We start from the raw sequence: 18923 nt of genomic DNA, 5'->3' as shown, positions 1-18923 counted from the left end.
AGTCACTCCCCCTCTCTCAGCTCATTCACAACCCCTTCGGATGGCGCAGAAGGAAGATCTCCGGGGGAGGTCCTTCCCTCCCTCGCGCTCGCCGCTGCTACTGCTCCTCGCTGCCGCCGCTACTGCACCTCGCCGCCGTCGCTGCTACTGCCCGCACCATTTTTGTTACAGGCAAGCTCTGACCGACGTGCTGTCCGCGCATGCGCGATAGAGTTGCTCTCTACTGAGCATTTGCGGCACGTCGGTCAAGCTTCATTTATCTAGTAGATAACCCGCTTATGCATAAAGCACTAAGCAAGGTACTTAAAAACACACAAAATCATTAAGATGTACATATAGGACAAAACTATACAGCAATTAAGGCAATACAATCCGCAAATGTCTGGTTCATAACTTCAAACTACCAGTACTTTAAAATGTATAAAAAACTACATAAGTATTGGCAAGTAAAGAAAGAAAATGTATGGTTTGAATGCAACATAACGGAGGCTTATTTAAAATCTAGACTGAGAAGTAAATAGTATGTATTTAGAGGTTTTGTTCTTTAAAAAAAAAAAAAAAAAATCACTCCAGCATGAACTACCTTGCATAATTAAGTTCAACAGCTAACCAGTAAGGTAATGACATCATTTAGTATTAGAAACTACACAATATCAAAATCTGTAGGTAGTATTTTTGAGGGAAATGGAGAAAGCAGAGTTGTTTACCTGTAACATGTGTTTTCCAAGGACAGCAGGATCTCAGTCCTCACTTATGGGTGACATTATCAGATGGAGCTCGGCAAGGAAAACTTATGTTAAAGCTTCTAAACTTTGACTGGGCCTCATTAACAGGCTAATTTTTAAACCCCAGCGTCCACCAATACTGGGAGATATTTGCATGGCTGGGCTGCGCGCATATCTTCTGGTACGCACGGAAGAGCTGGGTTTCAAAAAAGGGGAAGGCCAGGGATGGGATCTGGGTGGGGTGTGGGTGGGCCAGGATAGCGCCATTAGATGCCGTCACAGTGAAGCCCTCGCATGGAACTTACAGCTGCTTGGGAGAGGTAGGGGGAAGGCCCAATTGTGTTGCTGTGTGCTTCTAACTAAAATCCCCCCCCCCCTTGCGTGCGCAAGTCAGCAACCACCCATACATGCGTGCGCAGATATAAAATCAGGCACGTTCATGTGTGCACACTGGGAAACGGGTGTACATGGATGCCCGTGCGCCCCTTTTAAAATTTACCCTTAAGCATGTGTTACGACTGTCGCTGTCCGACGTCTCCACTCCGCCCTCCTTGCCTCTCTGGCGACTCCTCCCGCAGTTGACGGACGTTTGGCTGCCGCGGTGTCTGCCTGCCGTCCTTTCCGGCGTCCCCGGTCCAGCTTGGGCGCTGCCTCCCGCCATGCTGTCCAGCTGCCTTAGGGCGCACGCCACGGCCCTGCTTCAAATACCTTCTTTGGCGCGAACCTCAGGGGTGTCCCCCTGTGATGATGTCACGCATCCCGGATACAAAAAGCCTACACTACTGCTAGCTAATTGAGTTAGCAACAGGTATTCGTACTGGTGAACTCCTTACGGATAGGATTCGCTCTCCGTACCTAGCTACTCTGCCTCTCCATTATTGGACTTACTCTATTTGGGGTACCCGCTCCTCGGGGGCCTCTCTTCTCTTTCAGGTCGCTGTCTGGAACTGGTACTCGCTCCTCGAGGGCCCATGTTCCCAGACTCGCTGCCTGGACTTCACTTCTGCCTGGAAGATACCGCTGCCTACATCATCAGTGAGTTATCATCTACTTCTCTCAGAGCTGTTCCCTGGAACCAGGTACTCGCTCCTCAAGGGCCTGCCTTTACTTCAGCTCGTGTTGCCTACCGAGAGAAACTGCTGCGTGAGTACTCAACCAACGAGGCTCTATTCCAGAACCCTGCATATACTTCATTGTACTCACTATCTCAGTTTCTCTTCACTACAGCACAGCCATTGTAGGATCGCTGTTCCAGAGCCCTGAGGGACTACAAGCCAGCCGGGCTTCATCTCTGCTCACTACTGCCACCTCTGGTGGCTCCTCAATACTGTTAATAAAAGATCTACCTGTGTTGTGTGTCCTAAGCTGAGCCTGACCTGTGGCCCCTCATGGGACTTTCCCCCCCCCCCCCCCCCATGGGCGTAGTCAGCAGCCACAGTGTCCAAGGGTCCACCCAAAACCTTACAAACAATAACAGCATGCTCACCCATATAATATACCACATGTCCACGTGGGATACTCTCAGTCATATCATATATGATTCAGGAGAATAAAATAATAAAGGAGAAAAAACCCTATGTAGTGAAAACCAAGCTCATCGGGGTGGCGAGCGGGTTTCATGAGGACCGATATTCTGCTGTCCATGAACACCTGTTACAGGTAAGTAACTCTGCTTTCTCTGAGGACAAGTTGAACAGCAGTCCTCACACATGGGTGAATCCTTAGCTACAAGCTACTCCAACATAAAATTCAACCAATAAAATACACAATAAGTGCCAACGGGCACAACAACCAATACGGAGAGGGGAGGGTACTCTGAACAAAAATAACGGGCCCTAGGCAGGAACGCAGTTGGGTTCTACACCTCAAACAAGTTCCGAAGGACAGATTTACCAAACCTACTGTTGCATCAACCATCCTTATCCAAACAATAATGCGACGTGAATGAGTGGAGAGAACTCCACGTCGCAGCTCTGCAAATTTCCTCCATGGGAATTGCTCACAAGTGGGCTACCAACGCTGCCATGGCTCGAACAAAGTGAGCCTTGACATAACCCCCAAGATGGTCCTGCCTGGGCATAGCAGAAGAAGATGTATTCTGCTAGCTAAATGGAAAGTGTCTGCCTAACAACAGTGATACCCAACTTATTCCTATTAAAAGAAACAAAAAGTTGGATGGATTGTCTATGGGATTCTGTCCACTCCAGATAGAAGGCCAATACATTTTTGCAGTCCAAACTGTGTAAGGCTTCTTTGTCTGGATGCGAATGGGGCCTATGAAAGAATGTTGGCAGGTTGATGGACTGGTTAAGATGCAAGTCCAACACCACCTTAGGCAGGCACTATCATGAGAAAACTTAGTGTAAGGTAGATAAGTCACTAAGGCCTGGAGCGGAGGAATGGGTACGAGAGCGCTTGGCCTTCTTGACAGAAGATTCGATGATTACCGAATGGTGAGGCAGATGATGCTTGTCGAATCTGAGAGCCTTTTCGACGAGATAATTTGCATCTGCCTTCCTATTCAGAGGAGACATTATGAGAGAGTGTACCCTCATCCTCAGCAGCAACTCCACAAGGATCTCATACACTGGGACTGCCACAATCTCTTTGGGAGGCTCCACATACTGGAGGATATCTAGCATTTTGTGCCTGGAATCTTCTTCAGTCATCAATTGAAATGGGATGGCCTCTGCCACTATCCGAACAAATCTTGCGAAGGAGAGGTCCTCCAGCGGGGTCTTCCTTCGATCCTCTGGTGGAGATGGATCTGAGGATAGACCATCTAAAGTATCATCAGAAACCACAGAGGAGTCATCCCCCGAGGGATCATAGGTACCCTCGTCTCCACTGTCATCGACAGGTGATGAGACCATAGGCGCTCTGCCCCTGACCAGCAGTGGAGGCAATGATGGAACTGGTTGTATTGGTCTGGGCCCCAGTGTCAAAGGGGGGGGGGGCGCTTCCTCCTCAGAGAAACTGGGGACAACTGGATCAGCAGGTGGCGGCGACAGTGCCCTGCAAGGCATCAATGCCATACCAGGAACAGACGACAGCTGAGTCTGTAACATGCTGATAAGCACGTGCTGGGATTCTAGCAGTGGCTCGAGAAGTGACAGGGCTGGTGTCAGTGCCATCTGTGCTGCTATGCTGAGGCTTCACATTGCCTTCTCGACAGCCAACAGCACACACCTCTCCAATTCCTCCTCGAACATTGCAGATGCTGTAACAGGCTGACATACAGAAGGTGAGCCAGATCCTTTTCGGAACAGAGAAGAGGATTGAAGGCTGGCATCGGGACCGATGGAGTCTGTGGTGCACCCACGGCATCGATGGATGACTGGCTCTCCTCACCACGGGTCGCTTCAGGGACATCGCAGCAGAAGCTCATGCATCCCTGTGTCCGGCATTGTGCATTGATGGGGACCGATGCCGATGCTTCCTTGGCTTCCCTCAATGCTCGGATCAGTCCTTCCCCGGTGCCGAGGCCATTGAACCCGACATCCTCTACGTGAAGGAGCCCAATGATGGCTAGCATCGTCCTCAGCAGACAACCTCGATGGAACTGGTGACCCCACTGATGTCGATGACTCGGTGTCCATCAATGCCAGTGCATCTGTCTTCTTTGGCTCAAAGAGGCACTCAAAATTATTGAGCCAGATCTCACGTCTCTTCAGGGTCATCCTGGCGTACCTGCTGTAACCAAAGATGTGCGAAGACCCAAGGCAGAAGACACATCTATCATGGGGTCCATGAAAGACATTATCTTCTTACACCTGGGACACTGCTTGAAACCTGAAGTGGACATGTTATCACAAAATAAAAGGGATGCATGATCAAAATCGATGGTGGCGGCTGTCGATGGCCCTGGGGGATCGATAGCAAAAGCAACACCGATAAATTTTGAAAAACCTATCTAGGATGCTAAAGTGAGAACTGGGGGGATCTTGTGTCAAATGAATGAGAAAGCAAAAAATATTTAAGTGAAAAAACATGCTTTAAGAAAAGTAGGCCAAAAAGTTGGCAATGTGAGGCTCTCATCTGACTGTGCAACAACAGGCTCCATGCAAAAAAAGAGAATGAAGGGAACCCCGAGTGGATGGGTCGTATATTGCATGCGTGAGCATGCTCAGTGAGTCTCGGTTAAATTCTAGAAACTTTGACATAAGTTTTCTATGCTGGGCTCCATCCGATGTCACCAATGTGTGAGGACTGTCATCCTGCTTTTCCTCGGAGAAAAGAGAAGCATTTTCATGTTTTGCTGCTGAAATTTATGTAAAAAGTTAAAAAACTAAAAGTATCAATAATCTTTCCATAATGAGGATATGGGGAAAAAGCTGTTCTGATTTGTCTTCCTTCAGCAATTGAAATTCTGACAAATAATATGCTACATATGCAGTATTATATATGGCATCATATTATATACATAATACAAGATATGAATCCTGGCAAATGCATTATCAAATATGCAAATAATACTTATATCTTTTTCAAGCCCCCACAACTGACTCAATTTCTCATTGGGAAAACCCCATTAACACCCATAGGGAACAGTACTGCTTTAAGTCCCTCATAGAAATTATTAGCTCTTTGTAGTCAGTGTGTTAAATTACCTCAGTAAGTAAAACAGCTTTTCTTGAAGTTGTGTTTCCCACCCCACCATATTCTGAGGACTTAATTTAGAGAATATTTTGTTATTGTGGAATATATGTTTCTTTTTGATTGTATTTAAAATATTCTCTGTATTTTCCTACAAGAATAATCTTGTAAATGTTTGTTAAAATGCATAAACAAAAAAAAAATAGAAGATATGAGGGGGAGGTCAATAAAGAAAGTAAATGTAACCTGCTTTGATGCTATACTTAAATTCAACTTATTTATTGACAAGATCATAGATGGGCGTAAGATAGATGCAATTCCGTTTGTAGAAGAGAATGTATGGGAAAAGCTTAGAAAACTGAAAGTTTGTCAAAGTCAAGGGGGTCGCATGAGGTATATCCCAGGATACTAAGGGCGCTCAGAGATGTGCAGGCAGGTCAGCTGAAAGACCTGTTCAATAGATCCCTGGAAATGAGAGTAGGGCTGCAAGATTGGAGAAGAGCAGTTGTTGTTCCGCTGTGTTAGTAGAGAGGAGACTGGAAACTACAGGCCTGTTAACCTCACCTTGGTGGTGGGAAAATTAATGGAGACTCTTCTGAAGGAAGGGATACTGAACTATCTATAATCCGGTGGGGTTGCTAGACCTGAGGCAGCATGGATTCACCAGGGGAAGGTACTGTCAGATAAATATGTTTGATTTTTTGGATTGGGTGATTAGAGAATTGGATCAAGGAAGAGCATTCGATGTGATTTTCTTGGATTTCAGCAAAACTTTTCAGTCCTGCATAGAAGGCTCATAAACGAAATAAGAAGCTTGGGAGTGAGTGTCCAGGAGTGGATTACAAACCTGGTAGACTGACAGGAGACAGTGGGAAATGGGAAATGGAACTTTCTCTGAAGAGAGACCAATGTTAAATGAAGTGCCAGAAGGATCTGTTTTGGGATTGGTGCTGTTCAACATTTTTGTGAGTGACATTGTGGAAGGGAAAGAAGGGAAAGTTTCTCTGTTTGCAGATGATACTAAGGTCTGTAACAGAGTGGATACGCCTGAAGGAGTAGAGAGAACATAAAGTGATTTTAGAATGCTTGACGAAATGTCAAAGGTTTAGCAGCTGGAATTCAATGCCAAGAAGTACAGAGTCATTCATGTGGGGTGCGGTCATCCTAAACAGGATAGGGAGTGAGTGTTAAAGACTAATGTGCACAGACTGGTAGACAGTTCTTTGGGTAATAGTGTCTGGTGATCTGAAGATAGTAAAGAAATGTGACAAGACAATAGCTAAAGCTAGAAGATTGCTGGGCTGCATAGAGAGGAATAACCAGTAATAAAAGGGAAGTGATAATGCCCTTGAATAGGTCCTTGGTGAGGCCTCATCTGAAGTACTTTGTTCATTTCTGGAGCCCGTATTTCAAGAAGTATAGAGACAAGATGGAGGGGGTCCAGAGAAGGGCAACCAAAATGGTGCGGGGTCTGTATCAGAAGACTTCTGAGGAGAGGCTGAAGGACGTAAGTATTAATCTGGAAGGTTTTAATAATGCACATTTATTTATTTAGTTATTTATTTAAAGGTTTTTATATACCGCGGCACGTTCCAAACATCACCTCGATTTACAACAAACATAATTTAGCAACAAGCTTTACAATCAATTTAGAAAGAACGAGCATATATCACATGAGGTAAAAGAACACAGCAGTTCCTTTCCTTTGGAAAGAAAACTGTAGAACTAGGGATCACGAAATGAAACTCTAGGTGGGTATGACTCAGAACCAACATCATGAAATCTTTCTTCATGGAGAGGGTGGTGGATGCCTGGAATATCCTTTCAGAAGTGGTGGTAAGTACAAAAATAGTAAATGAATTCCAAAGGGGATGGGATAAACACTGTGGATCCCTAAAGGCTAGAGGTTGGAAAAAAAGAAAAGGGTGCATGGGGTAACTGCATGGAGGAGCAGCTACTACCCTTAAGGTATGCGGATTATTGCCCTTAACCAACTAGCCTTGGGTTTTTTGACGTGTACTCGTGTTTATTTGTGCATGTGTGTGATCGTAGTCAGATGACAACCAATGCTGGGCCCCAACTTTTATGTTCCAGATACTAATACACAGACATTAGAGAAAAAGCACAGGACTGCTTCTATGGCCAAGTCCAAAAGCAAAGTACATTTAAGCAGCATTGTCTCAATTATCAAGAAGGCTGTTCAGCCTGTAAAAATGTTGCTAGCAATAATTTTGTTAGGGGTTTGACAGTTGCTTTATTTTGACTGTAATTACTACTACCCTTAATATAAGGCTTTGGGGTAAATGGCACGGAGTAGCAGTTACTACCATTAAAAAAAAACTTGCTGGGCAGACTGAATGGAAAATTTGGTCTTTTTTCTGACATCATTATGTTACTATATATCCCTCTTGTATAGAGACTATGAATTGCAAAACTGAAAAATGGGAATAAAAAACCCCAAACCTACTTACCAATCCTGGCACACTTCCAAAATATGCCCAGTACTCTGTAAAGGAAGAAACAAAAATGTCTGCAATCAGTTTCTGCGCACAAACACATAGTAAGAAAACATGTAAAAGGAAATTTAGACATGCATAATATGCTCAAAATTTGAACCTAAAAAGTTTCTAGACCAGAAGCCCAATGATGCATGTTCTACTGACCACTAAGAAATGAGGAATGTTTTTCACTGTGAGATATGGATGTTACCTGGAAGAATGTCTAGGTAGTTTCAACAAGCAAGTTGCCAGTTTTTAACTTCTCTAAGCTTTATCTAAATGTATTTCAGAATAGCTGAGCAGAACAAGTCCAATAAGCCATCACTTTTACCTGTAGTAGTTTATTTTTTGCCCTTAAATATAGTGGAAAAAATGCACACATATAAGCCAGATATTCAGCCGCGGAGGAGTTCAGCAAAACCTGCTGGCTAACATTATCCGGCTAACTTATACAGGATATTCAGTGCTGAGGATGCACTGCTGAATCTTAAACTTAGCTGGTAAGTGTCATCTGGCTAACTATAGGACTGCCTCATGGGTTGACAAAATTTATCTAGGTAAATTAGCTAGAAAAGTCCAGATTGCCCTAAACCACCTCTAAGTTATCTGGATAAATTTTATCTAGCTAATTGCTTAGCTGGATAGCTTCGGGGCATTCAGGGCAACAAGAATTCCAAAATCTGTGGTTTGGCTAAATCCCAAACTAACAGGCCAATACAGTAAAGCGCAGCCGCGGTTACCCTGTTTCTAACCCGCTTTGCATGCACAATTTGGACGCGTATGTCTAACCCGCGATTCAGTATCCGGTTTTACGCGTCCGTACCACTTCTTGAAATCGACGCGTATCCCTTTCCGCCCGCGGCATGTACATGATATGTTAATGTTCGGATTAGCTATTCCCTCCGATACAGTAACGTGTGCCCAGATTATCGCCTTTTTAACCAGCTATTTTGCCGCGTCTTTAACCTGCAAATTTACCGCCTACCCTGACCCTGGCGTTAGTGTGGTGAACTTAGCCACTCAGTCCCAAACCAACCCAATCCACAGAAAAAAATGCTTCTCGCACAAGGGGGAAAAAGTATTACAAAAAATAAAGTGAGGCGCAGGGCGAAAATCATTTCTGTATTACGCTCGGGCATTGCCAGCTTGACAAGCGACAGGCAAGCCCCAGCGGCCGGCGATCGGCGGCAGGGAGCGCAACAAAGCACCTGTGTGCGCAGCTCCGATTTTCCGCCTCCTTCGGACGGGCAAGAGAGAGACAAAATTTCACAGGCAAACTTTCCCCCAGCCTCCGCTCACCTGCCCTGGCCGCGGCCACGCAAGCCCCCAGCAGCAGCAGCAGAAGGGCGTCCATGGGTGCCGGTCTCCCGTGCGGGCGCGCTGACAGCTCCGGAGCAGCCCCAGTCCTCTCTCCCCTCCTCCTGAGGTGCGCACCGCAGCTACCCTGCCTCCTGGCAAGCACCAGCGGCCGGCGATCGGCGGCAGGGAGCGCAACAAAGCACCCAAATTGGACGTACAGGCGTGCGAGCACCCGCCTGTACGCCCAATTTGGGCGCTCAAGGCAGCGAAGGCGCATGAAAGCACGCCGTGACCTGAGCGCCCGGCTGGACGTCTGAGGTCACGGACGTCCCCTGGAAACGCTCCACGAGTCCCCTGGAAACGCTCCACGTCCAGCTGCAACATGGGCTCCAGCTTGGGGGGGCTTCTCCGTGGCCAGCAGCCGGGCCTCCAGCGGACTGGCCGGGGGCGCGACGGGCGCCGCCAACAGCGCCTTCTGCCTGGCCTCCACCTCGCCCACGTTGTCAGCCTTCAGCAGCGACCACGGCGGCCTCTTCTCCAACACGGCGGGTGGCGGGGTGGCCGCCGCCTCCACCTCCTCGTCGCAGGACGCCGGCGGCCAGTCGGCCTTCATCTCCAAGGTGCACAGCTCGGCGGCCGAGGGCCTGTACCCACGCGTGGGCATGGCGCACCCCTACGAGTCCTGGTACAAGTTGGGCTTCCACTCGTGCCTGTCGGGGGAGGTGGCGAACGGTGGGACGTGCACGGCCAGGTGGCGGCGGGGCCCTTGCTGGAGGTGCAGAGCTCGGCCGGCGGGCTGCAGCCCTCCCCGCAGCTGGGCGCCTACAGCCCGGACTTCGGCTCCCTCACGCACTCGGCCTGAAACACAGCACCAAAACAGAACACATTCCCGCTGCCGTGAGCGCCCGCCTGTACGTCCAATTTGGGTGCTCAAGGCAGCGAAGGTGACCTCGGACGTCCAACCGGGCGCTCAGGTCGCGGCGTGCGTTCATGCACCTTTGCTGCCTTGAGCGCCCACACTGGACGTACAGGCGTGCGTTCATGCACCTTTGCCGGCGGTGCGTGCCTCGGGAGGAGGGGAGAGAGGACTGAGGCTGCTCCGGAGCTGTCAGCGGGAGACCGGCACCCATGGATGACCTTCTGCTGCTGCTGCTGCTGGGGGCTTGCGTGGCCGCGACCAGGGCAGGTGAGCGGGGGCTAGGGGAAAGTTTGCACGTGAAATTTCGTCTCACTCTTGCCCGCCCATCCGAAGGAGGCGGAAAATTGGAGCTGCGTGCACAGGTGCTTTGGTGCGCTCCCTGCCGCCGATCGCCGGCTGCTGGGGCTTGATGGCGCCGGGCGCTCAAGGCAGCGGGGTCTGTAGGAGAACCATCCACTTTCCTGGTGGAATGACATTTCACATGACATTTGAAATGACAGGTACCAGCGCACCCAGGATACTGTATAGGCGCTGTATAGCGCTCTACACAGTAAAATGGATTGCACATGCCTACCGCTTCATGGACCCGCTTTGGACGCGGCTTGCATTTGCGTCTCATTTGAATGCTGTACCGAGTGGTATGTGATCCAAACTGTGCGCGCAGCAAACGAGGGTGCGCCCGGCACTGCCGCACTCTTTCTTACGTGTCCTTACTGTATCGGCCTGTTAGTTAGACGACCATTTCAATATGGACCCCCATATGAGTTTTGCTGACCTCTTATTAGAGCAGTGTAATTGTGAACCACAGTTCTACCTCTAATCCATGTTAGCATCTCATATAGAAAATATGCTGGGGGACTAGAACAGAGAAAGGCATCTTTCTGGCAGCTCCAAGTAGAAAGATTACTTAAGATTAATTAAAACAGATAAGTAGACAGGTTGTTCATAAATAAAGACCACATTTTTCATAAGAACATAAGAAAATACCATACTGGGTCAGACCAAGGGTCCATCAAGCCCAGCATCCTGTTTCCAACAGTAGCCAATCCAGGCCATAAGAACCTGGCAAGTACCCAAAAACTAAGTCTATTCCATGTAACCATTGCTAATGGCAGTGGCTATTCTCTAAGTGAACTTAATAGCAGGTAATGGACTTCTCCTCCAAGAACGTATCCAATCCTTTTTAAACACAGCTATACTAACTGCACTAACCACATCCTCTGGCAACAAATTCCAGAGTTTAATTGTGCTGAGTAAAAAAGAACTTTCTCTGATTAGTTTTAAATGTGCCCCATGCTAACTTCATGGAGTGCCCCCTAGTCTTTCTACTATCTGAAAGAGTAAATAACGGATTCACATCTACCCGTTCTAGACCTCTCATGATTTTAAAGACCTCTATCATATCCCCCCTCAGCCGTCTCTTCTCCAAGCTGAAAAGTCCTAACCTCTTTAGTCTTTCCTCATAGGGGAGCTGTTCCATTCCCCTTATCATTTTGATAGCCCTTCTCTGTACCTTCTCCATCGCAATTATATCTTTTTTGAGATGCGGCGACCAGAATTGTACACAGTATTCAAGGTGCGGTCTCACCATGGAGCGATACAGAGGCATTATGACATTTTCCGTTTTATTCACCATTCCCTTTCTAATAATTCCCAACATTCTGTTTGCTTTTTTGACTGCCGCAGCACACTGAACCGACGATTTCAATGTGTTATCCACTATGACACCTAGATCTCTTTCTTGGGTTGTAGCACCTAATATGGAACCCAACATTGTGTAATTATAGCATGGGTTATTTTTCCCTATATGCATCACCTTGCACTTATCCACATTAAATTTCATCTGCCATTTGGATGCCCAATTTTCCAGTCTCACAAGGTCTTCCTGCAATTTATCTCAATCTGCTTGTGATTTAACTACTCTGAACAATTTTGTGTCATCTGCAAATTTGATTATCTCACTCGTCATATTTCTTTCCAGATCATTTATAAATATATTGAAAAGTAAGGGTCCCAATAAGGATCCCTGAGGCACTTCACTGTCCACTCCCTTCCACTAAGAAAATTGTCCATTTAATCCTACTCTCTGTTTCCTGTCTTTTAGCCAGTTTGCAATCCACGAAAGGACATCGCCACCTTTCAGTGACTTACATTTAAAAGAGCTTTGAAAAGCGTATTTAAAAGGTAATATATATATATATATATATATATATATATATATATATATATATATATATATATATATACTCTAGCTAGAAAATACATTGATAATATTCTAACAGACCAATCTTATTTTTAACATAATTTAAAGTTTTTCAAAGAGAGGTATACTACATTGTCTACCATGTAAACTGGTTTGGCTACCAGTGTCTATCAATGAAAGGTTCCATATTAGGAGTCACCATTCAGGTAAAAGATCTAGATGTCATCTGTTTTAATATGTTGAAATCTTCTGCTCAGTGTGCAGCAGCAGCCAAAAAAAAACCAAACAGAATGCTAGGAATTATTAGTAAAGGAACGGAGAATAAACTAGAGACTATCGTAATGCCTCTTTTCACTCCATGCTGCAACTTCATCTTGAATATTTTGTGCAGTTCTGGTCACCACATCTCAAAATACATATAGCAGAAGTAGAAAAAGTACAGAGAAGGGCGATCAAAATGATGAAGGGGATGGAATTTATTTATTTTATTTAACAGCTTTTTTATACCGTCGTTTAGTAAAAACCCATCACAACGGTTTACATAAATTAGGAGAAGATACATCAACACAATCTAGAATATAAATACATAAAATGAGGAGAATAATGCTATTACCAATAAAAGCATTAAAAAACAAAATATCAGAGAAATATAAAATAAACATGATGAAAGAATAAATTAGTACCTGACTCAGCATGCTCCCTTATAGGCTGTTAAACAACCAGGTTTTTACATTTCTTTTAAACACTTTGAAATCAGATTGCATTCTTATCTCAGGTGGAAGCTCATTCCACAGTTTTGGGCCTGCTAATGAAATGGCTCTCTCGCGTACTTGTGTTAGCCTTGCCAAGCTTATGGATGGTACAGACAGTAGGACCTTATTTGCCGACCTGAGATTTCTCTGTGGAGTGTGAAGTCTTATCATAGCTTTCAGCCAATTATTCTGGTCACCATATATTACTTTGTGCAGGATACATAGTACTTTAAATTGAATCCACGACTCAACTGGAAGCCAGTGTAATGACATTACATTTTTTCTTATGCCCATTAATATTCTCGCCGCCACATTTTGTAAGAGTTGTAATGGTCGAATAGTTGATGCAGGTAAGTCTAGAAATAAAGCGCTGCAGTAGTCAGTACTAGAAAATATTAGTGACTGCAATACTGTTATAAAATCATTTTGTTGCAGCAGTGGTTTTAAACGTCTTAATGTCATTAATTTGAAATATCCATCGCTGACCTTCTTTGAGATGTGTTTCTTAAAGTTAAGTTCTGGGTGAATTGTAATACCTAAGTCACGTACTTTGTCCGCTGGGGTAACTAAGGAATTATCTTTTAACACAAATGGAGTATAAGAAGATACTGTAGCTTTTATTTCTAATAGGATTACTTCCATTTTGTTTATATTCAATACTAGTCATATGAGGAAAGGCTAAAGAGATTAGGACTCTTGAGCTTGGAGAAGAGACGGCTGAGGAGAGATATGATAGAGGTTTATAGAATAATGAGTACAATGGAACAAGTAAATGCTAACCAATTGTTTCCATTTTCAAAAAGAACAAAGACTAGGGGGCACACAATAAAACTACTAGGCAATACATTTAAAACTAATAAGAGAAAATATTTATTTACTCAACATCTAATTAAGCTATGGAATTAATTTCTAGGTGAAAGTTGTTAGCGTAGCTGCTTTTAAAAAAGATTTGCACAAGATCCTGGAGGAAAAGCCCATTACACCATTATTAAGGTGGAGCTGCAGAAATGGAATCTATCTATCCTTTGGATCCTGCCAGGTATTTGTGATCTGGACTGGCCACTGTCGGAAAAAGGATACTGAACTTGATGGACCTTTGGTCTGACCATGTAAGGCAAACCTTATGTACCACATAACTATCAGATATCCAAAATTGTTTGAGCTCCTGAACTCAAGTTCAGTTTAAAACAGTAAATCTAACAATTATTATTAATTTTATATTTACATTCCACCTTGCTGTTAAATTTATTCAAAATCATTTATGATTAAGAAGAGAAGTGGGTTGTTTGGAACTGAGGAAATGTCAAGGCAGAAAGTGCTCTGGCTGCTCTCAAACCTGGCTCTGCCTGGTCAGTGGCCGGTGCCCTGCATATATAACCAGAGTGGCTTAACAGAAGCAAGTTCAGATAGTTGTTAGCCTAACCTAGAGGATATGGATTTGTCCTCAGGGGTTCAAGGGGAATGTTGGAAACATCAGTGTTCTGGCAACTAGAGGGCTTAGAGCCATCCTGTGGATCCTGAATGAGGGCCAATAATAACCCTGCTGAGTCTGAAATGCTTGCAAGAAAACTTGCTTTGAATCTAGTAACTTACTGAAACCATATACTCTGACCTGGTCTGGACTGACTGCAAGCACTGTGCTTTACCTGACCTATTTTGGTGTTACTGGACTGGAGTGCTGAGAAGATCATTGCTCCATATTTGCACAGATTTCGTGCCATGTTTAAGGTGAAAAGAAAGCAAGTTTGCTTATTGTACTGGTGTTCTATGTAGACAGCAGGATATATTAGCCATGATATGTGGGTTATATCATCTTAACTCAAGAGTTTTTGCTCAACTCAACATGTATGGATGTTATCATATGGGGGCTCCCTTGTGAGCCCCTCAGTGGATTACAGAGCTGTGTTTCAGCTGAGTAGACACCCTTCCAGGGAGTTGGGTTGGTATTAAGCATGTCTAATTCATCCTGCTGTCTATGGAGAAAATTGTTTATGATAAACATACTTTCTTTCTCTGTTGACAAGCAGAGCTGAATTAGCCATGATACATTTGGAGTTCCAAGCTGAGGGTTACAGTAAGAAATTTGCTGAAAAAGCATCCTGGACTCCACCATGGAGAGTGGACTTCTGGGAGTACAAGCTGCACAAATATGCTTGTCTAAGTTTACTATCACTTCTTGATAGATTGTCCTGATAGTAATGGGACATGAAAGTGGGAACTGACAACCAAGTTGTAGCTTTGCAGATATCGACAGGCACAGCTCACAGATAAGCCACTGAAGTAGCCATGACTCTCTTATAAGCCTTAAGAGAGTCTGTGATCTGGAGGCCAGCCCCAATCTGCAATATGGTGTACTAGCTAGTTGGATGAAGTATGCTTGGCAATTGCTATGCCCAAGGAAGTAGCTTCGTAAGAGATGAATAGTGAGGCTTGCCGATGTGACTGAGTTTTCTTTCCATAATAAGCTAAAGCACTCTTGCAGTCCAGTGAATGAAGGGTCTTTTCTCCTTTGTGTGATTGTGGGTAGCCTTGGAAAGAACATGGGTAACACAATGGCTTGATTTATATAAAAAGCAGACACCGTTTTTGGCCAAAAATTAGGGTGAGTGTAGAGCATCATCCTATTGTGGAAGAACTGCATAACAGTGAGCAATGTTCCAATGTCTGAAGCTCATGGACTCTTCTAGCTGAAGTAATCACAACTAGGAATAACACTTTCCAATAGAGGAATTTAAAGGAAGCCACCTCTCATGGTTTGAAGGATGGCTTTATAAGCTGTGCCAATACTACACTGAGATCTGATGGCACTGGTGGTTTGGATACCGGAGGTCTCTTATGCCATCAGCCTTTCATGTTCATGTGGACATGGTAAGCCTCTATAGTACTGACATGCACTTTGACTGATGATATAATGAGATTTGAGGAGGAAAGGGAGAACAAGTACCGAAGCAAATCCTACGGTCTGCAAGCAAATAGGTCCAGGGAACCCTGCTGACTCCAGGACGAAAAACAGTTTCCATTTAAAATTGTAAGCCCTTCCAGTTGAAGGCTTCCTGGTGGAAACCAACTCATCATCAACTTCCTTGGGCAGAGACAGAGAAGCAATTGACGAGCACTCAACATCCATGCCGTCAAGTCAGGAAAGGGAAAGTTTGGATGATACACATGGCTCTCTTCTTCAGTTATTAATATTTGGCCAGCCCCTACAGCAGTGATTCCCAAACCTGTTCTATAGTACCCCAGCCAGTCAGGTTTTCAGAATATCCACAATTAATATGATTGAGATACATTTGCATGCAGTGCCTCCATATTATGCACATTTTATCTCATGCATATTTATTGTGGATATCCTGAAAACCAACTGGCTGGGGATCCTCCAGTACAGGTTTGGGAACCTCTGCCCAAGAGGGATCGGGGGACCTGATGGACAACTGGATGAGATACAACAACCACATCTGTCTGGGCCATGCTGGAGCAATAGTATCAAGTGAGCTCCATCTTTAAGCACTTTCTGCAACGTCCTGGCTATTAGTGGAAGTGGTGGAAAAGCATACATGATATCTGGGTTCTCACTGAGCGAAAAAGCATCCAGAGTAGATCTGTGTTTGCTTTGAAGAATGGAACAAAGCCTTTCCATTTTTCTGTTTTCCTCCAACATGAACAGGTCAATGGACAGATGTCCTCAAAGACTAAATAATCTGTCTGCTATGTAGAGACCATTCATGAGGACAAAATTCTGCTGAGGCAATCTACTAGCATGTTGGAAATCCCCAGAAAGTAAGTCACTTTCAGAAAGGCCTGGTGTTGTAAGCCCACTCCCTAATCTTTATGGACTCTTGGTAAAATGTCCATTATCCTTTGCCCAATTACTTAATTAGAACATAGCGATGTGGTTGTTGGTTTGGATGAAAATTCTCTTTCCCCAGAGGAGATGCAAGGAAGTTCTCAAGGTGTGTCTGATTGCTCAAAGCTCCAACAGACTGAGCTGAAACAGCCATTCCATTGAAGACCAAGTTCCCGGGGTTCAGAAAGAACCTGTGTGCACCCGCCACCCCTTGGTAGATACATCTGTTGCTAGAATCACTGCAGGGCTAACAAAGGGGTAGGGGTGGGGAGGGGGCATTTCTAAGATGTTCGGGTCTAGCAACCAGTGAGACACTGGGGTCAACAAGGGATGAGTTAACTGGTCTCACTGGGTGCAATAGCCTCACTGGAGGATTCATATGTGGAAGTGGATTAGGATAACCACATGAACCGCTACCATATGGCCAAGGATAACTAACATTTCTCTGGCTGGAGTTTGATTCCTTTGTATCGGTCACTGAACCAGTGATTGTTAAGTTGGGAGAAATGGTCTCTCTTTTAGAGAATTTATCCAGGCCCCTATAAACTTGATCTTCTGGGATAGAATCAGGTATGATTTCTCAAAATTCAAAATGAATCCAGTGTCTTAAGAAGCTGGATTGACATCTGATGGAATTCAACACTATCCCCTGGGAAGTTTCATCACTAGCCAGTAAGGGAAAACAGACAAAACCGTCCTATTACCACCAGGCATTTGGTAAAGATTATCAGTGCTGCTGAGTCTCTGAAAGTGAGCACTTTGTACTTGCAAGATGAACCCACCACAAAACAAAGAGTGTGCCAGTGAGAGGGATGGATGGGTATGTGGGCATATGCATCCTTCAGATCTATGGCACAGATCTAAATTTTATCCCAACGTTATCTAGCAGCTTAGGATCTTTGCCTGGGGGAGTGCTGTAGAAGATCCTTGTCTTCTTTGCCCATTCCAGTGTTGATTCTACAGTCGATTGGTGGGACAATTATTACTAGCATAAAGCCTGAAGTCTTCTGAACTCTGTATTGGAGGTCCAGCTTCCAAGCCACTGAGGCACAGAGACCAGATTGTCCTATATTCTCATCCAGGATTGAATGTATTGGGATTGCTGCAAGATACTTCAGAATTTCCAGGATCTGGAGAAGGCCAAATATTTCTGTGCGGGAATTCTTGTCCTTATGAATGTCAACTTCCAGGGCCTTTTTTTTAATATACGAAAACTGGGGGTAGGAGGTGTTTTCAGGCAGTGATGACTGCTCAAGTGGTTAAGGTAGGGGATCTGAAGGAATCCCTGTAAATCCTTCCTCTGATTTGAGGGGTGAGGGTACACTAAACCAGTACCTCAATTATGCAGGCTACTGAGGTGGGGTCCCTGGACATCTTGAAGGGGAATATCCTCCAACTGGCTAGCCTTTGCGGCAAGAGAGTGGCAAGGGTTAGGTTCTGCCTGTGGGAGTTCTGATGAGACATTCCTGGGCGTGGGGGCGAAAGGGACTCCCCATTGTGAGAGAAAATCTCATACTTTGGACCTGAAAGGTTGGAGTGCCCTCCTTGTCTTTAGCTGCCAGAAAGCAAAATGTCTTCACCTACTCTGCCACTTGCTCGAAGGTCTGTTGTGTCCTCTGGCCGGGATTTGGGGGAGGAACATCTTTTTCTTTAACTAGAAGGATTAGCTTTGGCTCTTTAAAGGCCTACATAACTCTTCTATCTTCCAGGTTCTGGATCTCTGGGTCCACAGTGGCAACAAATAAGTGCACTGTGGTCAGACCTAGGCAGTGTTAGCTGATGTCATGGCTGCAGGTGATAGACATCTTTTTTCTACTCACACAATCCTTGAAGCTGCTGGGAATGACTTCTGAGAGCCAGTCATCATTAGGAGGATTTTTTTTGAGCACTGAAAAGTGCTGTTGAGGGGCTTCTGAGGCAGTGAGTTAACACAAAAGTGTTAAAAATTTCAAGAATTCTGGAAAAAGTACAAATATGAAGTTATCAAAACACAGAGAGAAAGGATACATGCCTGTGTGCTGGCACGAATGAAAAAAAGACTGAGGGGCTCATGAGGCAACTCCTGCACATGCTCAGTAGAGCAAAAG

At 45.0% G+C, this 18923-nt stretch overlaps 1 protein-coding gene across 2 annotated transcripts in view; it reads right to left on the bottom strand.

Annotated features, from left to right (window-relative positions):
• TMEM167A (transmembrane protein 167A) overlaps nucleotides 1-18923 on the bottom strand; it is a 126806-nt gene that overhangs the window by 20700 nt on the left and 87183 nt on the right. For both annotated transcript variants that reach the window (XM_029573893.1, XM_029573886.1), the window contains exon 3: nucleotides 7793-7827. In XM_029573893.1, coding sequence (XP_029429753.1) covers nucleotides 7793-7827 — 35 coding nt within the window. The remainder of the gene's footprint in view (nucleotides 1-7792; nucleotides 7828-18923) is intronic.

The sequence above is a fragment of the Rhinatrema bivittatum genome, chromosome 1, assembly GCF_901001135.1.
Source record: "Rhinatrema bivittatum chromosome 1, aRhiBiv1.1, whole genome shotgun sequence".
NCBI classification, from domain to species: Eukaryota; Metazoa; Chordata; class Amphibia; order Gymnophiona; family Rhinatrematidae; genus Rhinatrema; species Rhinatrema bivittatum.
Note: the sequence above shows the minus strand (reverse complement) of the source record. Positions and strands in the feature narration are given on the sequence as shown.